General features: G+C 41.2%; 2 protein-coding genes across 10 annotated transcripts in view; one reads left to right on the top strand and one right to left on the bottom strand.

Moving 5' to 3' along the window:
- Window positions 1-12,885, bottom strand: part of NOL8 (nucleolar protein 8) — a 43,187-nt gene extending 30,302 nt beyond the window's left edge. For 3 of the 8 annotated variants that reach the window (XM_064291071.1, XM_064291072.1, XM_064291073.1), the window contains exons 1-3: window positions 10,878-12,231; window positions 10,163-10,225; window positions 7,743-7,821 (exon numbers count right to left, since the gene is read on the bottom strand). In XM_064291071.1, coding sequence (XP_064147141.1) covers window positions 7,743-7,821; window positions 10,163-10,225; window positions 10,878-11,016 — 281 coding nt within the window. In that variant the 5' untranslated portion in view covers window positions 11,017-12,231. The other 5 variants (XM_064291069.1, XM_064291068.1, XM_064291067.1 and 2 more) reach the window with 5 other exon arrangements.
- The window catches only part of CENPP (centromere protein P), a 383,426-nt gene continuing 378,367 nt past the window's right edge, over window positions 12,370-17,428 (top strand). For both annotated transcript variants that reach the window (XM_064291078.1, XM_064291079.1), the window contains exon 1: window positions 12,370-13,343. In XM_064291078.1, coding sequence (XP_064147148.1) covers window positions 13,237-13,343 — 107 coding nt within the window. In that variant the 5' untranslated portion in view covers window positions 12,370-13,236. The remainder of the gene's footprint in view (window positions 13,344-17,428) is intronic.

The raw sequence follows: 17,428 nt of genomic DNA, 5'->3' as shown, positions 1-17,428 counted from the left end.
TGCTTGCATGTGCTGTTAATAATATTGTTGAATAATTTGTGCATTCTGTTGGGTCACCTTTCTTTGGAATGGGTACAAATATGGGTCCCTTCCAGCTGGTTGGCCAGGCAGCTGTCTTCCAAATTTCCCGGCATACACAAGTGAGCACTTCCAGTGCTGCATCCATTTATTGAAGCATCTTGATTAGCATTCCATCAACTCCTGTAGCCTTGTTTTTTGCCAATGTCTTCAGTGCAGCTTGGAGTTCTTCCTTCAGTATCATCGATTCTTGATCATATGCTACCTCCTGAAATGGTTGAATGTTGACCAATTTTGTGGTACAGAGACACTGTATTCCATCTTCTCTTGATGCTTCCAGTGTTATTCAATTTTTGCCCACAGAATCCTTCAGTATAGGAATGGCCTGACAACTTATACTATGGTAGCTTGTATGTTGCTGTGAGGCTGGAAGCTACACCACTGGTATCTCAAACACCAGGAGGGCTACCCATGGTGCACAGGTTTCAGTGAAGCTTTCAGACTAAGACAGACAAGAAGAAGGATCTGGTAATCTACTTCTGAAAATAAATTAGTCAGTAATCTTATTCACAAACCTTATGGATAGCAGTGGAACACTGTCTGATATAGTGCTGGAAGATGAGCCCCTCAGGTTAGAAGGCCCTCAAAATACAACTAGGGAAGAGCTGCCTCCTCAAAGTAGTCAGCCTTAATGATGGGGATGTAGTAAAGCTTCAGGACCTTAATTCGATGATGTGGCACAACTCAAAATGAAAGAAACAGCTGCAAACATCCATTAGTAACTGGCACATGGAATGTACGAAGTATGAATCGAAGAAAGTCGGAAGTCTTCGAAAATGAAATGGAATGCTTGAAGATCAATATCCTAGGCATTAGTGAGTTGAAATGGACTGGTATTGGCCATTTTCAATCAGACAATTATACGGTCTACCATACCATCAATGACAAATAGAAGACGAATGGAATCATGGTCATGGTCGAGAAGAACATTTCAAGATCTATCCTGAAGTACAATGCTGCCAGTGACAGGATAATATCGCTATGCCTACAAGGAAGACTAGTTAATATGTTATTCAAATTTGCAAACCAACCATTAATGCCAAAGATGAACAGAATATTTTTTTTATCAATTTCTGTGGTCTTAAATTGATGAAATATGCAACCACAATATATTGATAATTATTGGTGATTGGAATGTCAAAGCTGGAAACAAAGAAAATACAGCTTTGGTGATAGAAAAGGTGCTGAAGATTGCATGATAGAATCTGCAAGATCATGATGACTATACCCCTGGACCTCACTGGATGGAATACACAGGAATCAAATCAGCTATATATGAGGAAAGATAAAATGGAGAAGCTCCTCGTTATCAGTCAAAACAACGCCAGGAACCTACTGCAGAACAAACCACCAATTGTTCATATGCAAATTCAAGTTGAAGCTGAAGAAAATTAAAACAAGTCCATTACAGCCAAAGTACGACCTTGAATATATTCCTCCTGAATTTTGAAACCATTTCAGGAACAGATTTGACACACTGACCAAAGAGCAGAAGAGTTATGGGATGATATCAAGGACCTCATATGTGAAAAAAATCAAAAAGTCATTAATGATAAGAAAGAAAGACCACAATGGATGTCAAAAGAGACTCTGAGACTCACTCTTGAATGCAGAGTAACTAAAGCAAATGGAAGGAATGATGAAGTAAAAGAGCTGAATAGAAGATTTCAAAGGGCGGCTCGAGAAGACAAAGTATTATAACGACATGTGCAAAGACCTGGAGTTAGAAAACCAAAATGGAAGAGCACATTTGGCATTTCTCAAGGTGAAAAAACTGAAGAAAAAATTTAAGCCTCAAAATGCAATACTGAAGGATTTATAAGGAAAAAATTCAATGAAACAGGAAGTATCAAAAGAAGATGGAAGGAATACACAGCCATTGTACCAAAATGAATTATAGGTAGTCCCCAACTAACATTGTATTTGAGTTACGACAAACAGCACTTATCGACCTTTTTTTTTGGTACACCTTGTTAGTTGGAGCCCTGGTGGCACAGTGGTTAACAGCTTGGCTGCTAACCAAAAGGTCGGCAGTTTGAATCCACCATCTGCTCCTTGGAAACCCTATGGGACGGTTCTACTCCATCTTATAGGGTTGCTATGTATCAGAATCGACTTGATGGCAACAGGTTTGGTTTGGATTGTTAGTAATATATACTACATACAACATTGCAATACGTAATTTGCTAATGTTATCATTCTTAGATGTTCATTTGCAGATGTTCAATTTTATGATTTACTACTGTTCAAAACACTGCTGTATAGATTTAGTGTTCTAAATTAAATGAGGGGCTTCAACTGCTTGAAAACTTGGACTCAAATGCTGATCCCTTTGCTAAAGCTGATAGGCAGATTTGGGAAGCAGTGAGATGTTATCTTGAAATACATGAAGAATAAAAGGAAAGGACCACACAGACAATTGTCACTAATTTTCTTACTAGAAACCCCAATGCCATTCCCAGGGATAATCCAGAACCTTCTATAATTGGAGTTATTATCACAACTGACAAAATGCCCATGTTGTCCAACTTGTCTTTCTCGTCTGAGTAAAGTTTTGTGATTTGTGTATGTTTTTACATATGTATTAAAATATATCTCTAAGTTTCTATGTAATGTTTCCAACCCCCAAAGACAAAGAACAGATTTATAAATACTGAAAACAAAAGACAATAACAATGAAAAAAAAGAAAAAGAGGTATTCGACTTATGTCAGAACTGACCTAGGATGGAGTTGTTTGAAAGGAACCCTGTCCGAAGTTGGGAGTACCTGTAGTTAACGTTAATGGCTATACGATACATCATTATATAAATATATCATAATTTACCTAGCCAGCCTCCTATTGTAGGCCATTGCATAGATCTGTAAAAAACCCAGTGCCATCGAGTTGATTCCGAAAAGCATGGAAAAGGCTTTGCTATCAGAGCTATACCAACAGAGCTTGTAGGCCCACCCCCGCCACACCCATTCTAGTCATTTTCCCTAATCCTTTCATATTCTTTCCCATACCCATTGCCCTTCTCCCAGCAGATGTCCCAGCTCCACTTCATGGGAAGACTGAGACTATGGATAATAAGGTCTCTTGATTCTCCACTTTCAACTTGTATACTTGACATTTACCCATCCTCTCTGCCTACACTGATCTTCATGAGGAACAGGTGTCTTTTGGAGCTCAATTTACCACCTTTTAACAATTGGTTATTTCTACCTTGGTGGTGCAAGGATTAAGCAATCAGCTGCTAACCAAATGGTTGGCAGTTTGAATCCACTTAGCGGCCCCGTGGGAAAAAAAAGACCTGGTGATCTGCTCTCATAAAGATTACAGCATAGCACACCCCATGAGGCTGTTCTATTCTGTCACATGTGATCACTATGAGTCGAAATCAATTTGATAGCATCTAACATCACCATCCTCATAATGACAGAATGCCATTTAACCATCCAATTCAAACTACCCCCACCTTACTCAGGACTGAAAAATGGTACTGATCAACCCTTGCTGACCTCTTTGCCTCTAGCCTGTTTTGTATTCCACCTTTCAGAAGGACCATCAAATTTGTGTCCTGTATGCACACCTACAACACTCCAATGCTGCGTGTTCACCTTGCTTGGGGTGCACACAAAAGGCAATCAGATGCTGCTGGATCAAAGTCACATCACTACCTTGTGCACACATAGTCAGAGGCCCCCAGCTGAAGAATAAAACCAAATAATCACCTTTTCCACCTAGTCACTCCCCTGTAACATAGCTCATGTAGGCTGCCTGCCACTAGTTTTAGCCTGTATATTTGCTTATGCCATTTCTAGAGTTTAGAACAATCTTATCAACTGTCCTGGTCCCTTCGTCTTTAAGTGTTTTCTAGATTGAAAGCCTCCAAACTCAATCTTTTCTCCCTAAGAATACCTTTAGGATTTGAAAATTCTATGTTTATTGGAAACCCTGGTGGCATAGTGGTTAAAAGCTGCAGCTGCTGACCAAAAGGTCAGCAGTTTAAATCCACCAGGTCCTCCTTAGAAACCCTATGGGGCAGCTCTACTCTGTCCTAGAGGGTTGCTATGAGTTGGAATCGACTCGACAGCAATGGGCATAGTGCTTATAATTGCACTGTTTTGTTTTTAAATCACTTGCATAAGTAATCTCTTGCTTCTTATCCTGGGATCTTGAATCATCTTTTTACACTTGTATAAAACCATTAATTCTCAAAACTAATATAAACACTTCAGTAGTGTCTAGTAAAGTTTACATGTGCATAAATCCAGGACTCAGTGATTACACTTTTTGTTATAAACCCCAAAGCAGTACTTGCACATATGCAAGAGACAACCTCAAGAATATTGGAGGATCATCTATGGTAATGAAGAATTGAAAAATTTCTAAATGTTCATCATTAGGGCAAGTCCACAAGAGCCAAAATATGACTTTGAGTATGTCCCACCTGAATTTAGAGACCATCTCAACCACAAATTTGACACATTGAACACTAATGACCAAAGACCAGATGAGTTGTGTAATGACATCAAGAATATCATACATGAAGAAAACAAGAGGTCATTAAAAAGACAGAAAAGAAAGAAAAGACCAAGAGGGAGTTCAGAAGAGACTCTGAAACTTGCTCTTGAATACAGAATAGCTAAAGCAAAAGGAAGAAACAATGAAGTAAAGAAATGAACAGATTTCAAAGGGTGGCTTGAGAAGAAAATGTATCATAATGAAATGTGCAAAGATGTATAGTTGGAAAACCAAAAGGAAAGAACACTTTCCACATTTCTCAAGCTGAAAGAACTGAAGAAAAAATTCAAGCCTCAAGTGGCAGTACTGAGGACTCCTAAGGGGAAAATACTGAACGATGCAGGAAGGATCAAAACAAAATGGAAGGAATACACAAAGTCACTGTACCAAAAAGAACTGTTTGACATTCAACCATTTCAGGAGGCAGCATATGATCAAAAACCAACGGTACCGAAGAACTCCAAGCTGCACTGAAGGCACTGGTGAAAACCAAGGCTCCAGGAATTGACAGAATACCACTTGAGGTGGCTGAACAAACAGATGCAGTGCTGGAGGTGCTCACTCGTCTCTGTCAAGAAATTTGGAAGACAGCTTCCTGGCCAACGGACTGGAACAGATCCATATTTGTGCCCATTCCAAGGAAAGGTGATCCAACAGAAAGCAGAAATTATTCAACAATATCTTTAATATCACACACAAATAAAATTTAGCTGGAGATCATTCAAAGGCAGTTGTAGCAATACTTTGACAGGGAACTGCCAGAATTTCAAGATGGATTCAGAAGAGGACGTGGAACTAGGGATATCATTGCTGATGTCAGATGGATCTTGGCTGAAAGTAGAAAACACCAGAAAGATGTTCACCTGTGTTCTACTGACTGTACAAAGGCATTCGACTATGTGGATCATAATGAATTACAGATAACACTGCAAAGGATGGGAGTTCCAGAACACTTAGCTGTGCTCAGGAAGAACCTACGCATAGACCAAGAGGCAGTGTTTCAAAAAGAACAAGGGTATACTGCGTGGTTTAAAGTCTGGATAAGTGTGCATTAGGGTTGTACCCTTTCACCATACTTATTCAATCTGTATGCTGAGCAAATAATCTGAGCAGCTGAACTATATGAAGAACGAAGCAACAGATCCAGAGAAAGACTCATTAACAACTTGCGATATGCAGATGACACAAACTTGCTTGGTGAAGTGAAAAGGATTTGAAGTGCTTACTGATGAAGATTAAAGACTATAGCCTTCAGTATGGATGGTATCTCAACATAAAGAAAACAAAAATTCTCACAACTGGACCAATAAGAAACATCATGATAAATGAAGAAAATACTGAAGTTGTCAAGGATTTCATTTTATTTGGAGCCATAGTCAAATCCCATGGAAGCAGCAGTCAAGAGATCAAACGATGTACTGTGCTGGGAAATCTGCAAAAGACCACCTTAAAGCATTCAAAAGCAAACGTCATTTTGAGGTAAGGTGTGCCTGACCCAAGCCATGTGTTTTCAATTGCCTCATGTGCATGCGAACGCTGGACAGTGAATAAGGAAGACCAAAGATTTGACACCTTTGAACTATGGTGTTGGCAAAGAATACTGAATATACCATGGACTGCCAGAACGAACACATCTGTCTTGGAAGAAGTACAGCCAGAATGCTCATTAGATGCAAGGACGGCGAGACTTCATCTCATATACTTTGGACATGTTGTCAGGAGGGACCGGTCCCTGGAGGGCATCAGGCTTGGTAAAGTAGAGGGTCAGTGAAAAAGAGGAAGATCCTTAACAAGATGGATTGACACAGTGGCTGTAACAATGGGCTCAAGCACAACTATGATTGAGAGGGTGGTGCAGGACTGGGCAGTGTTTTACTCTATTGTAAACAGGGTCACCATGTTTGGTAATGAGTCGATGTCACCTAACAACAATAACGGGATAACTAAATACACTGTGGTATAGCCATTTTCTGAAATAGTACTGAAAAAGTGATACAAAGGAGGAAGATCAACATTAAAAAAAAAAAAAAACCAGTTTCTGTCGAGTCGATTCACATACATAGCAACTCTATAAGGGCAGGGTAGAATTGCCCCATAGGGTTTCCAGGGGCAGCTGGTCGATTTGAACTGCCCTCCTTTTGGTTATCAGCCATAGCTCTTAACCATTGTGCTACCAGGGCTCCATAATAGGTTGTGTTTATAAAGATGAAATTGCATATACCTACATTTTTATGCAAATAACACATGCCTTTTATGTTTGCCAATCATTCCATCCCCTCATGAGGTATTTTCACAGGGCCATTATACCAATTTTCTCTTACATGTTGCTGTAAGGAAAAAAATTTAGCACAGCACACTTATGAAAATACCTCATTTTTTGGTAAGGTACAGGAGGAAGTGGTTGGTAAACAAATGTAGAAGGCACATGTTACACGTGTAAAGTGTAAACCAAATCAAACCCTTTGCCATCGAGTCGATTTCGACTCATAGTGACCCTACAGGACAGAGTAGAACTGCCCCACAGGGTTTCCAAGGAGTGCCTGGTGGATTCGAACTGCCAACCTTTTGGTTAGCAGCTGTAGCTCTTAACTACTACGCCACCAGAGTTTCCGTGTAAAATGTGGTGCGTATACACATATACATATGTATGTATATATATATATAGACAAACAAATAAAATACGTATATATATATGTGTATACATATACATGGAAACCCTGGTGGCGTAGTGGTTAAGAGCTACAGCTGCTAACCAAAAGGTTGGCAGTTCGAATCCTCCAGGCACTCCCTGGAAACTCTATGGGGCAGTTCTATTCCGTCCTATAGGGTCGCTATGAGTCGAAATCGACTCGACGGCACTGGGTTCTGGGTATACATATACATACGAATACATAGAAAAATACACACGCATATATAAACATACACATGCACACACATACAATGATCTTGCTGAATCATCACTGGATTATCTTTCTTCGTCAGTTCTGGGGTGGGGGGAGTTGGAGCTGAGAGGGATTTCAGCTTCACCTGTAATGTTTGAATTTACTAAGAATGTTACAGCATATTTCTCAATAATTTCAAATCAAAGATGTAAACATGTAAAACCATTAACAATATAAAGAAATAGGGTTTAAATGCATGCAGAGTAAATCTTACCTGTGCAAAAAGCTTTCTTTTGCTTGCTCAATTTGCAGTGTTCCACCTTTCCATTTTGTTTTATTTAAAACAGACATACCTATAAAGTAAGCAATTATTATTCAAGTGCATGGCAATTCGAATATATTTCAGCACCTGCTTTTCCTAACTATGTTAGTACCAAGGCTTGTTTATCACAAAGAGACACAAAGGAAACAGAACAGAGAGAAGAAAATGAGACCTAGAGCGGGAAGACATAGGTTCACACCTCATTTTTACCACTTACTAGCTATGGGGGCGAGTCCCTTATCCAATTGCAGTAGTGTGTGGAGCAGGGTCCTTGCCCTCCCTATCTTACACTGTTACTGGAAAGTTTGAATGAGGCAAACATGTAAAGTGTAAAGCAACATTTTTTTGTCACTTGTTTATAAAGTAATGCTGGAAATCTGGTGAGTAACTGAATTTACTTAATATTTCATTTTGTAACTATGAAATATAAATGTGATTTATTAAGGGTAGATTAGCCAAGACTCCAGAGCCCTGCAGCCCCTTACTTTCATTATTCACCTCATACCAGTGATCACTGTATAACTTGGAAATGACTTAAATACAAGGCGTGACTGAACTGTGGTTGAACTGCTGTACCCCAGTAGATTTTTCAATTATCTGCTATCAGCCTCCTTAATAATAATTGCTATCAGGCTGTAGAAACCCAGGCGGTGTAGTGGTTAAGTGTTACGGCTGCTAACCAAAAGGTTGGCAGTTTGAATCCACCAGGTGCTCCTTGGAAACTCAATGGGGGGCAGTTCCACTCTGTTCTATAGGGTTGCTATGAGTCGGCATCGACTCGGTGGCGACGGCTTTTTTTTCCTTTTAATCAGGTTGTATTTTTTATGTGCTAGTTAGTATGCTAAGTACATACATTATTTAATTTAATCCTCGCAGCAATATTATGTGGTAAGAACTATTATTATTGTTATCCATCAGACAAGCAAATTAACCTTAGAAGTTTAAATAATTTGCCACAGGCACACAATGGAAGTGATGTGTTTTTAATACAATCTTATATTTGCCATATGTATTTCCTCACTTGAGCAACAGAACAAAGTAATCTTTTGGCAAATGAAATTATGAAAGGCTGATGATAGCTCCCTCCTCTTTACATACTTTTTTGATATCCTCTGACTTTTCAACCTCAAAATAATTAGGATACATTACTGCATTGGCAGCAGTATGAATTGCTTCTTTCTTTACTGCAAGCCACTGTTCACCCTAAGCTTTATTAACTTTAGTCATATAGACTTCACAATTTCGAGGAGTTAATACGGTATTTAAAAGGCATATTCCAAAGCCCTCTGCAAGCAGCATTTAAGAACAACCATTAGCCACTCAAGAAATGAGTACATTGGGGAGGAGGAGCAGTTTAGTTCCTTGTCCAAAGTACTTGTGAATACTAGGTTTTGAGCAAGCACACTTTTTTCAACACATCTAAGCTGTGCTATCATATGTCTGCTGAAGTCAGATGGGATGGAACTAAACTTGGTGAATTGTAGAATATCAGAATATTCTTGATCACGGTTGTCTCTCTGAATGACATAAAAGGGCTATGGAACATCTAGGTCAATTGGCATAAAATCTATTCAGAAAACATTCTGCATCCCACTTTGGAGAGTGGCATCTGGGGTCTTAAATACTAGCAAGCAGCCATCTAAGGTGCATCACTTGGTCTCAACCCACCTGGAGCAAAGGAGCATGAAGAACACCAAAGACGCAAGGTACTTATGAGCCCAAGAGACAGAGAGGGCCACATAAACCAGGGACTACATCAGCCTAAGACCAGAAGAACCAGATGGTGCCCGGCTATAACCGATGACTGCCCTGACAGGGAACACAACAGAGAACTCCTGAGGGAGCAGGAGAGCAATGGAACGCAGACCTCAAATTCTCCTAAAAAGACCAGACTTAATGGTCTAAGACTAGATGGACCCCAGAGCTCATGGCCCCAGGCCTTCTGTTAGCCCAAGACAGGAACCATTCCCAAAGCCAACTCTTCAGACAGGGATTGGACTGGACTGTAAGATAGAAAATGATACTGGTGAAGAGTGAGTTTCTCGGATCAAGTAGACACATGAGACTATGTGGGCAGCTCCTGTCTGAAGGGGAGATGAGAGAGCAGAGGGGGTCAGAAGCTGGCTGAACGGACATGAAAATAGAGGGTGGAGAGAGGGAGTTTGCTGTCTCATTAGGGGGAGAGCAGCGAGGAATATATAGCAAGGTGTATATAAATTTTTGTATGAGAGACTGACTTGATTTGTAAACTTTCACTTAACGCACAATAAAAAAAAAAAGTGGCTAAGGAAGTTTAGATTTCGAACCAAAGTTATGCCAAATTATACGATGATATCAACTGGCAAACGGTATAGAAAACATGATAACCTTACATTTTTTCAGGTCTGCTTCTGCCACCCTGATGTTGATGTACGCAAAGATTTTCTGTGGGTTTCCTAAAAAGAGAACAAATTTACTTAAATTCTCATCTAGAAAACAACGTAAAAATTAAGTTTCTAAAAATAATTCCTAAATTAGTTCTAGGTAAGTTTCTAAAAAATAAAATGATCTCTTGGAAATTTACAGTTTCAAAGGTTCTAAAAAATAAAATGATCTCTTGGAAATTTACAGTTTCAAAGGTAGATCTTGTTTATTTTTTACTGGATATAAAGATTACATCTTTCTAAGCATTATTATCAGAATACTTCAAAAGGATATAAATAAGAAAAAAATGTTAAGTAGTCATTTAAGGAAACATATTGTTTTTAATTTAGAGGTATCCTATGTTAATCAATTTTTTTTTTATGTTAATCAATGTTAGAATGTTAGCTCTGAAAACAATGTTTCAGAAATCAGACATGTTTTGGAATTTAGGATTTTTCTGACTTCATTAATGTAATTCCGGGCAAGTTCCAAACCATATGTAACACCTCCACGAGTCGGGGTAGGGGTGCAGGAGTAAGGGTAGGGGTGCGGAATATCTTGTAATCAAACATGCATCACTTTCAGTTTTCAGAGCTAACAGTTATCTCTGTGATTCCTTTATTCTGTAATACTTGACCTTGTTAAGTCTGCCTTTAACTACCCAAAGAGAGGCTATAAATTTACCTTGCTCATCTTTTCGTGTGATGATCTCCACATCAGAAACTTCTCCAAATCTACTGAACTGATTTTGCAGGTCAGCCTGGGAAATGGCCTGGCTAAGGCCACCCACATAAAGGCGCTTCATTTCTCTGTTGGCTTTCATGAGTTCTAGTGAGAAAAAATACTTTTCTATAGGCAGAGAGAGAGAAAAAAAAGAGCTCTTCCTTTCAGTTCTTAATCTAACAAAAAACTGAGTCGTTCCCTTAAACCTTCTATGCCAAATTGGTCCCCTGGACCTGTGTTTCAAGTCCAGCTGTACTGCTCCCAAATTTTATCCCTGGAGATTCTGCTCAAGCCCCATATCCACGTTGCTCATGAATGCAGTTTGCAACAGCAGCTCTACACACATACACACACAGGTACAGGCAGGTGTTTTCCCTCCAAATGACAATACTATAGTCCGCCCTTCTTCATTTACTTTTTCACGTTGTTAAGTATGGTTCCTGTATTCATTCTTACATTCATTTATTCACTCTAAGGAATGCTGACAGAAATAGCATGGGGCAGGTAATATGCTAAAGGATAAAAAATAGGTCTTTATCCTAGAGCTACTCAGTCATAGTAAAGAAATGCTGCAATAACAATACCATGTTACAATAGAAGTGTTTGCAGAGTACCGTTACAATTATAGCTAACACAGGCTTGTTGTTTACTATGCGCCTGCACTATACTTTGTATGTATTCTCTTATTTTTTATTTTTTTTGTGTTTTAAGTGAAAGTTTACAAATCAACTCAGTCTCTCAAATATACACCTTGCTATATACTCCTAGTTGCTCTCCCCCTAATGAGACAGCACACTCCTTCTCTCCATCCTGTATTCCCTGTGTCCATTCAGCCAGCTTCTGTCCCCCTCTGCCTTCTCATCTCCCCACCAGACAGGAGCTGCCCACATAGTGTCATGTGTCTACTTGAGCCAAGAAGTCCGCTCCTCACCAATATCATTTCCTATCTTTCGGTCCAGTCCAATCCCTGTCTGAAGAGTTGGCTTTGGGAATGGTTCATGTCTGGGGACCATGACCTCTGGGGTCCTTCTAGTCTCAGTCAGACCATTAAGTCTGGTCTTTTTAGGAGAATTTGAGGTATGTATCCCACTGCTCTCCTGCTGTGTCCTCTCATTTAATCCACACATTGTCGTCCTATGAGTACTCACGTTTTTGAGACGAGCAAATTGACGATCAGAGAGAGTAAATCGCTTCCGCAATGACGCACAAAAAATAACCGGTGGAGCCAGGACTATAGCCCAGATCTAATCTTAGAACCCAGGACTCTTAACATCACACTACACTGTATTAAAATAAAATAAACCCATCCGAGGGTTGTTGGATTAGAGGAGCCTCAAGAAAGCTTTTGCAGAGGTACTGACATTAGAGGTCCACGTTGAGCTCTCTCACCCAGTTTAGACACCGGTACGCACTGAGCTCGCCCCCGTCCCTGCCCCAGGAGCTGACAGACTCCTCCTAAGCCAGACCCTAAACCCGCGCCCGGGAGTCCAGAGCACGGCGTGAGCTCTGGGCGTGAACTTCCTGGTACCCGCCTCCCTACCCGCAATTTACCCAATCCAGCCTTCTTCCTCCGAGAGACCCAGAAAGGAGAAGGGAGGCTAGATTGAAAGGCCCTGTCCCTTCCCATGCCTCCACACCACTTCTTACCAGACGTTTTCTTAGAGCCAGCGCCGCTTAGACGTCTAGCTTCTAGTCACGTGTCCCAGCAGGCGCACTCTCTCTTCCTTCCTACCCGATTTCCAAACCAGGCTCAAAAGGTTCCGTTTCTACAATCAATTCTCTAGGGCTCTTTATTTCGTTTCTCGGCTTTGGAGCTACTGTGATGCCTTCGCCACTTTTCCCTTCAACGTCCGAAAAAGAGTCCAAGCCTAAAATCCCTAATTCTTGATGAAGCATGGTACGGCCCGGAATTCACCAGCTACTGGATTTGGTTGGCTGAAGTGAACAATGAAGTAAACAGCTGCTCGCCCTCGCGTAGCCCGACCCTTCTTGTTCAGTGACGTAAACGCCCGGGTTCCTCTAAGGCGCCACCAGCGCGGGGTCCGCGGCGGCACCCTTGGCTTTGGGGCTGGAATGAATCAGCTCTCTCGAAAGTGTAGGACTTCTTGGAGTCAGCTGTGTTAATGTGCGCAGAGATGTAAACGACCTGGGGTATGTTGTGGGCTTGGGGTTTTATGTTCTAGGGCGCGAGCTTCCACACGTTCACCCCCACCGAGCTCGGGAAATGGTCCGCGCTGGGAGAGCGCGGGAGTCTTGAAGCGCCTGGAAGGCTCCCGTCAGTCGGGCCCTGACTGAATCCGGTTGCGGTCAGCGCTGCCGCATGGAGGCCGAACGGGCTGAGGTACGCGCCCTGGAAGCGGAGATAGCAGCCCTGAGGCGGGCATGCGAGGAGCCGACGGCGCCCTGGAAAGAGACCGCCAAAGCCAAGTACGTGGCCCTCTCCCCAGCCTGGCGCGCCCGCCCCCGCCTTTGCTCCCTGCCGCGGGTCCCACCTGCACCTCTGAGGGGCCAGCTGGCACCGTCTCCTGGGGGAGGGCACCTCATTCCCTCAGGGGAATCCCTCTTTTCTGTCAAGGCGCTTAATATCTGTCCACAGACATTTATTTCTCTATCAATTCAAACCCGGCAGTGGACTGAGTTTTTTAGCGGGGGCATCCCAAAATAGGGGCTTGAAATAATGTCGAGCCTATAATAATGGCCAGTTACTGAGCACTTTGTGTGTGGCCCTTTTCTAAGCGCATTACATTATCAAAAGAAACTGAGTCAATAATAACATTAATCTATTAAACCCAGTGCCATCGAGTCTATTGGATATGGTTTATTCCGCAGAGGATTCGCGAAATGGGTAGCACCAGGCCACAGGGGGAAAGGTACCCCACTGAGTATTAGCAGTGATTGGCTTTTTATTGACAAAAATGCGGACGCAAAGAAGCTTGTTTCTGATTGGCTTATACAATTTACTATTGAAATGCTGTCAGGATTTTGTTGGTCGACAAAGTCAGAATCTCTTCGGTCAAGGTGTGTGTACTGATTTACGGGAAAGCGTTTTGGTAAAGACAAGTCTTAGGGGAGTTTTCCACCTAACCACGAGTCCATTTTGTCAACCACAAGAATCCATTTTTATTTCATTTAACAACGGAATTAACTAATTGTAGTGAGAAAGTGGAGCCCTGGTGGCACAGTGGTTAAGAGCTATGGCTGCTAACCAAAAGGCCTGCACTTTGAATCCACCAGCCACTCCTTGGAAGCCCTATGGGGCAGTTCTGTGTCCTGTAGGGTCGCTATGAGTTGGAATGGACTCGATGGCAACGGGTTTGGTTTTTGGTTTAGTGAGAAAGTTGTTTTTCTTTTCCATTCTCCTTCCATTGCTGATAACTGTCAAGGAGAAAGTCTTGCCTATCTCCCTAACTAGCTAATCTTGTCTTCAGTAGGCAACAGTATCTAGTTAGAATTTAATACCAAATACCTGATATTTCATGGTATTTGCTTCCATGGGTGTTAAAAATAATAAAAACTCACTGAAATTAGAACATAAGGTTTATTCTGAGCACTTATTCTGTATGCATTGTTGTAGAGTAACAACGGTGTGCTCTAGTTAAAATAAGATCAAGAGAGATTTATTAAAAGGAAGAGCAACTGAACTGGGGATGCACTGAATCTCACAAAGTGAAAGCCAGCCTTCACTGTGCTGGCCTCACATAGCAATATTCATACAGTAAAACCAGGAGCTACACGGTGCAATATTCTGATTGGTTGCCAAGCAGTTATGCAGCTGGGCAGGGGGACATCTCAAAGCCCTGATTTTGCCAGGGTTAGTTTACAAAGCATATGTGGGTTAGGGGGTTTGTTTTGTGAGGTGTTCCTTTCTGGGAATGTAGAGGTTAGATACGCTGTGTCTATGGGGTCTCCTTGGGAATGAGCTGATGTTTGTATCAAGGCTCTTTCTTAGCTTGGCTACAAAGAAAAACACTTACTTAGATATAAGATTAAGTCTGTATAAAGGTAAACTGTTGCTAAGGCAAAAGCAGAAACAGCAAAATGGAGTTGGGCCCACACCTGAGCTAGCCACTCCAGATTTACCAGGTACCTCAATTTTGGAACCCATGTACAGCATATGGAAACCCTGGTGGCGTAGTAGTTAAGTGCTACAGCTGCTGACCAAGAGGTCGGCAGTTTGAATCTACCAGGTGCTCCTTGGAAACTATGAGGCAGTTCTACTCTGTCCTGAAGGGTTGCTATGAGTTGGAGTCGAATTGACAGCAGTAGGTTTTTTGGCTTGGTACAGCATATTAAAACTAAACCCAAAACCGTTGCCATTGACTTGATTCCAACTCGTAACAACCCTATAGGACAGAGTAGAACTGTCCCATAGGGTTTCCAGGGAGCGGCTGGTGGGTTTGAACTGCTGACCTTTTGGTTAGCAGTCGTAGCTCTTAACCACTGTACTACCAGGGCTCCACAACATATAGGGAGGTCATCTGAATTCCAGAAAAAGCAAATGGCTGGAAGAACGTAGGTACAATGAAACTTATAAAGAGAGGAAAAAAATAGAGAGGAGGAGGGAGAAATACAGAAGATCAACCTCTGATTAACCTTAACATGATTGATTGAACCCTGCCTTTCCCCCTTACTGAGATCAACTGATATCACTTTACTTCTGGCCTGGCTGCTAATAACTTGGCCCACTACCCACACTTGACAAAGTGAATCGACACAGTGGCTGTAACAATGGGCTCAAACATAGTAGTGATTGTAAGGATGGCACAGGACCAGGCAGTGTTTCATTCTGTTGTACATGGGGTAGCTATGAGTTAGAACCAACTCAAGGGCACCTAACAACAATAACAACCCACCTGCAGCAAAGAGACTTTTACAGGTTTACATTCGGAGGTAATGGTTTGTTGACTATCCTTTTGTAGCAGGATAAGACAAATTTACATTGTGGTAGAGCAGTTTCTTGGTAGGCTTTTTATGGTTAATATTTGGTTTTGTGGAAAAGAAAAACCTTAAAATCAAAGTAAGATGTCTGTTATTAAATTTTCTCTTCAACTTGGTTCACCCAACAATGGCAAGTGATAATGATTTTTGTTTATGATAGTGAGATAACATTTCCTTTGAAAAATACCTTATGTAAAAAGTAAGTTAATTTAAAGAAAAATAATCAATACAGCCTTTAGGAGACATTTATAAAAGCTGGGACGGTGGTTGCCAAATGCATTCAATTCAGGAAACAGACTGCAGTAAGGCAAGGAGGCAGAAGTTAACTACAGTGATCATATAGTATAGTGGTGCCATATATGAGGTCTTTGTTACTAGTAATAGCCAGTATCTATTGATTACATACTAAATGCCAGACTGAGAAAGGCATAGGACTTAACATGCATCATCTCTTTTAATGCTGATGAAAATCCTCTGAGGTAGATGCTGCTGTTAAAGTTAAGTAAGCTGAGGCTCAGAGAACATAAATAAGTAGCTCGCCCAAGGTCTCAGAGAAAGGAAGTGATAGAGCTGGATTAGAACACAGGAAACTTAAAGGCCAGGCAATTTGCTTTATTGAAAGAAAGGTAGAGAGAGGTCTATAACAATTCATTATGAATATACCATCTCAAACATGCAAGGTGTTTGTTACGTTTTTGACGTAGGTGTTACGCGTTTGGGGTCCGTACCCTGGAGCAGTGGAGCCAATGAAACGTACTCCAAGTCAGAAAGAAAGTCTATTAGGAGGTGACATGAACGGAAAATCTGACAGCAATGCAGGCTGTCTTTATGGTGCCTCGAAAAGCAATTTCTGCATTAGAGCTCATATATCATTTTGGCAAGGATTACATAATGTTTCCAAACATGTAGTCCACAGATGGCCAGATGTGTATATATCACAACTACAAGAAACTTTTTATTAAACTAAAGATAAACTCTTTAAACTAAAGAGTCCGGACATCTGGACTCTAATCTGTATATTTGTAACAGGCAAAAAAACAAAAAAAAACTTACAAAAAAACTCTCTGTTAGTGGAACTGGCCTACCAAGTTTACTCTGACCAAGATAAGGAGCAAGAAACAAAGTTGCAGACCAAAATCCCCAGGCAGCATTCGTAGCTGCCATCTTGCAGGCTGAAGGCCATCTCCCAAGAGAAAAAAGAAAAGGAGGGAGACCAAGGCCGCAAGGGCGGAGAAGGCCCTGCACCTCTTTGGAAAGAGTGCAGCTGGTGTAATAAAAAAAGAACATTGAAGGTGAGAGTGTACAAAGTGCCAAGAAAAAACTTACAGGTTACTTAGGGTATCACGGCATTAGTTATGTCAAGCTCTCCATCGTCCGTTTTGAACAGGAGAAAACATGTTGCGAGGTATTATGGTCACATAGGTGTAGATAATGAGATTTTCCTGATTTAACTGGACAAGAGTTAGTAGAAAGTGGAAAGGAAGAGGATGTATAAAGGAAATGTTTGCATGCATACGAGATGAGTCCTGGAAGTACTCTGTGACTGGTACAAAGGAGATGGAAACAAGTGAACA

The sequence above is a fragment of the Loxodonta africana genome, chromosome 9, assembly GCF_030014295.1.
Source record: "Loxodonta africana isolate mLoxAfr1 chromosome 9, mLoxAfr1.hap2, whole genome shotgun sequence".
Taxonomy (NCBI): domain Eukaryota; kingdom Metazoa; phylum Chordata; class Mammalia; order Proboscidea; family Elephantidae; genus Loxodonta; species Loxodonta africana.
This window is presented reverse-complemented; position numbering and strand designations above follow the sequence as displayed.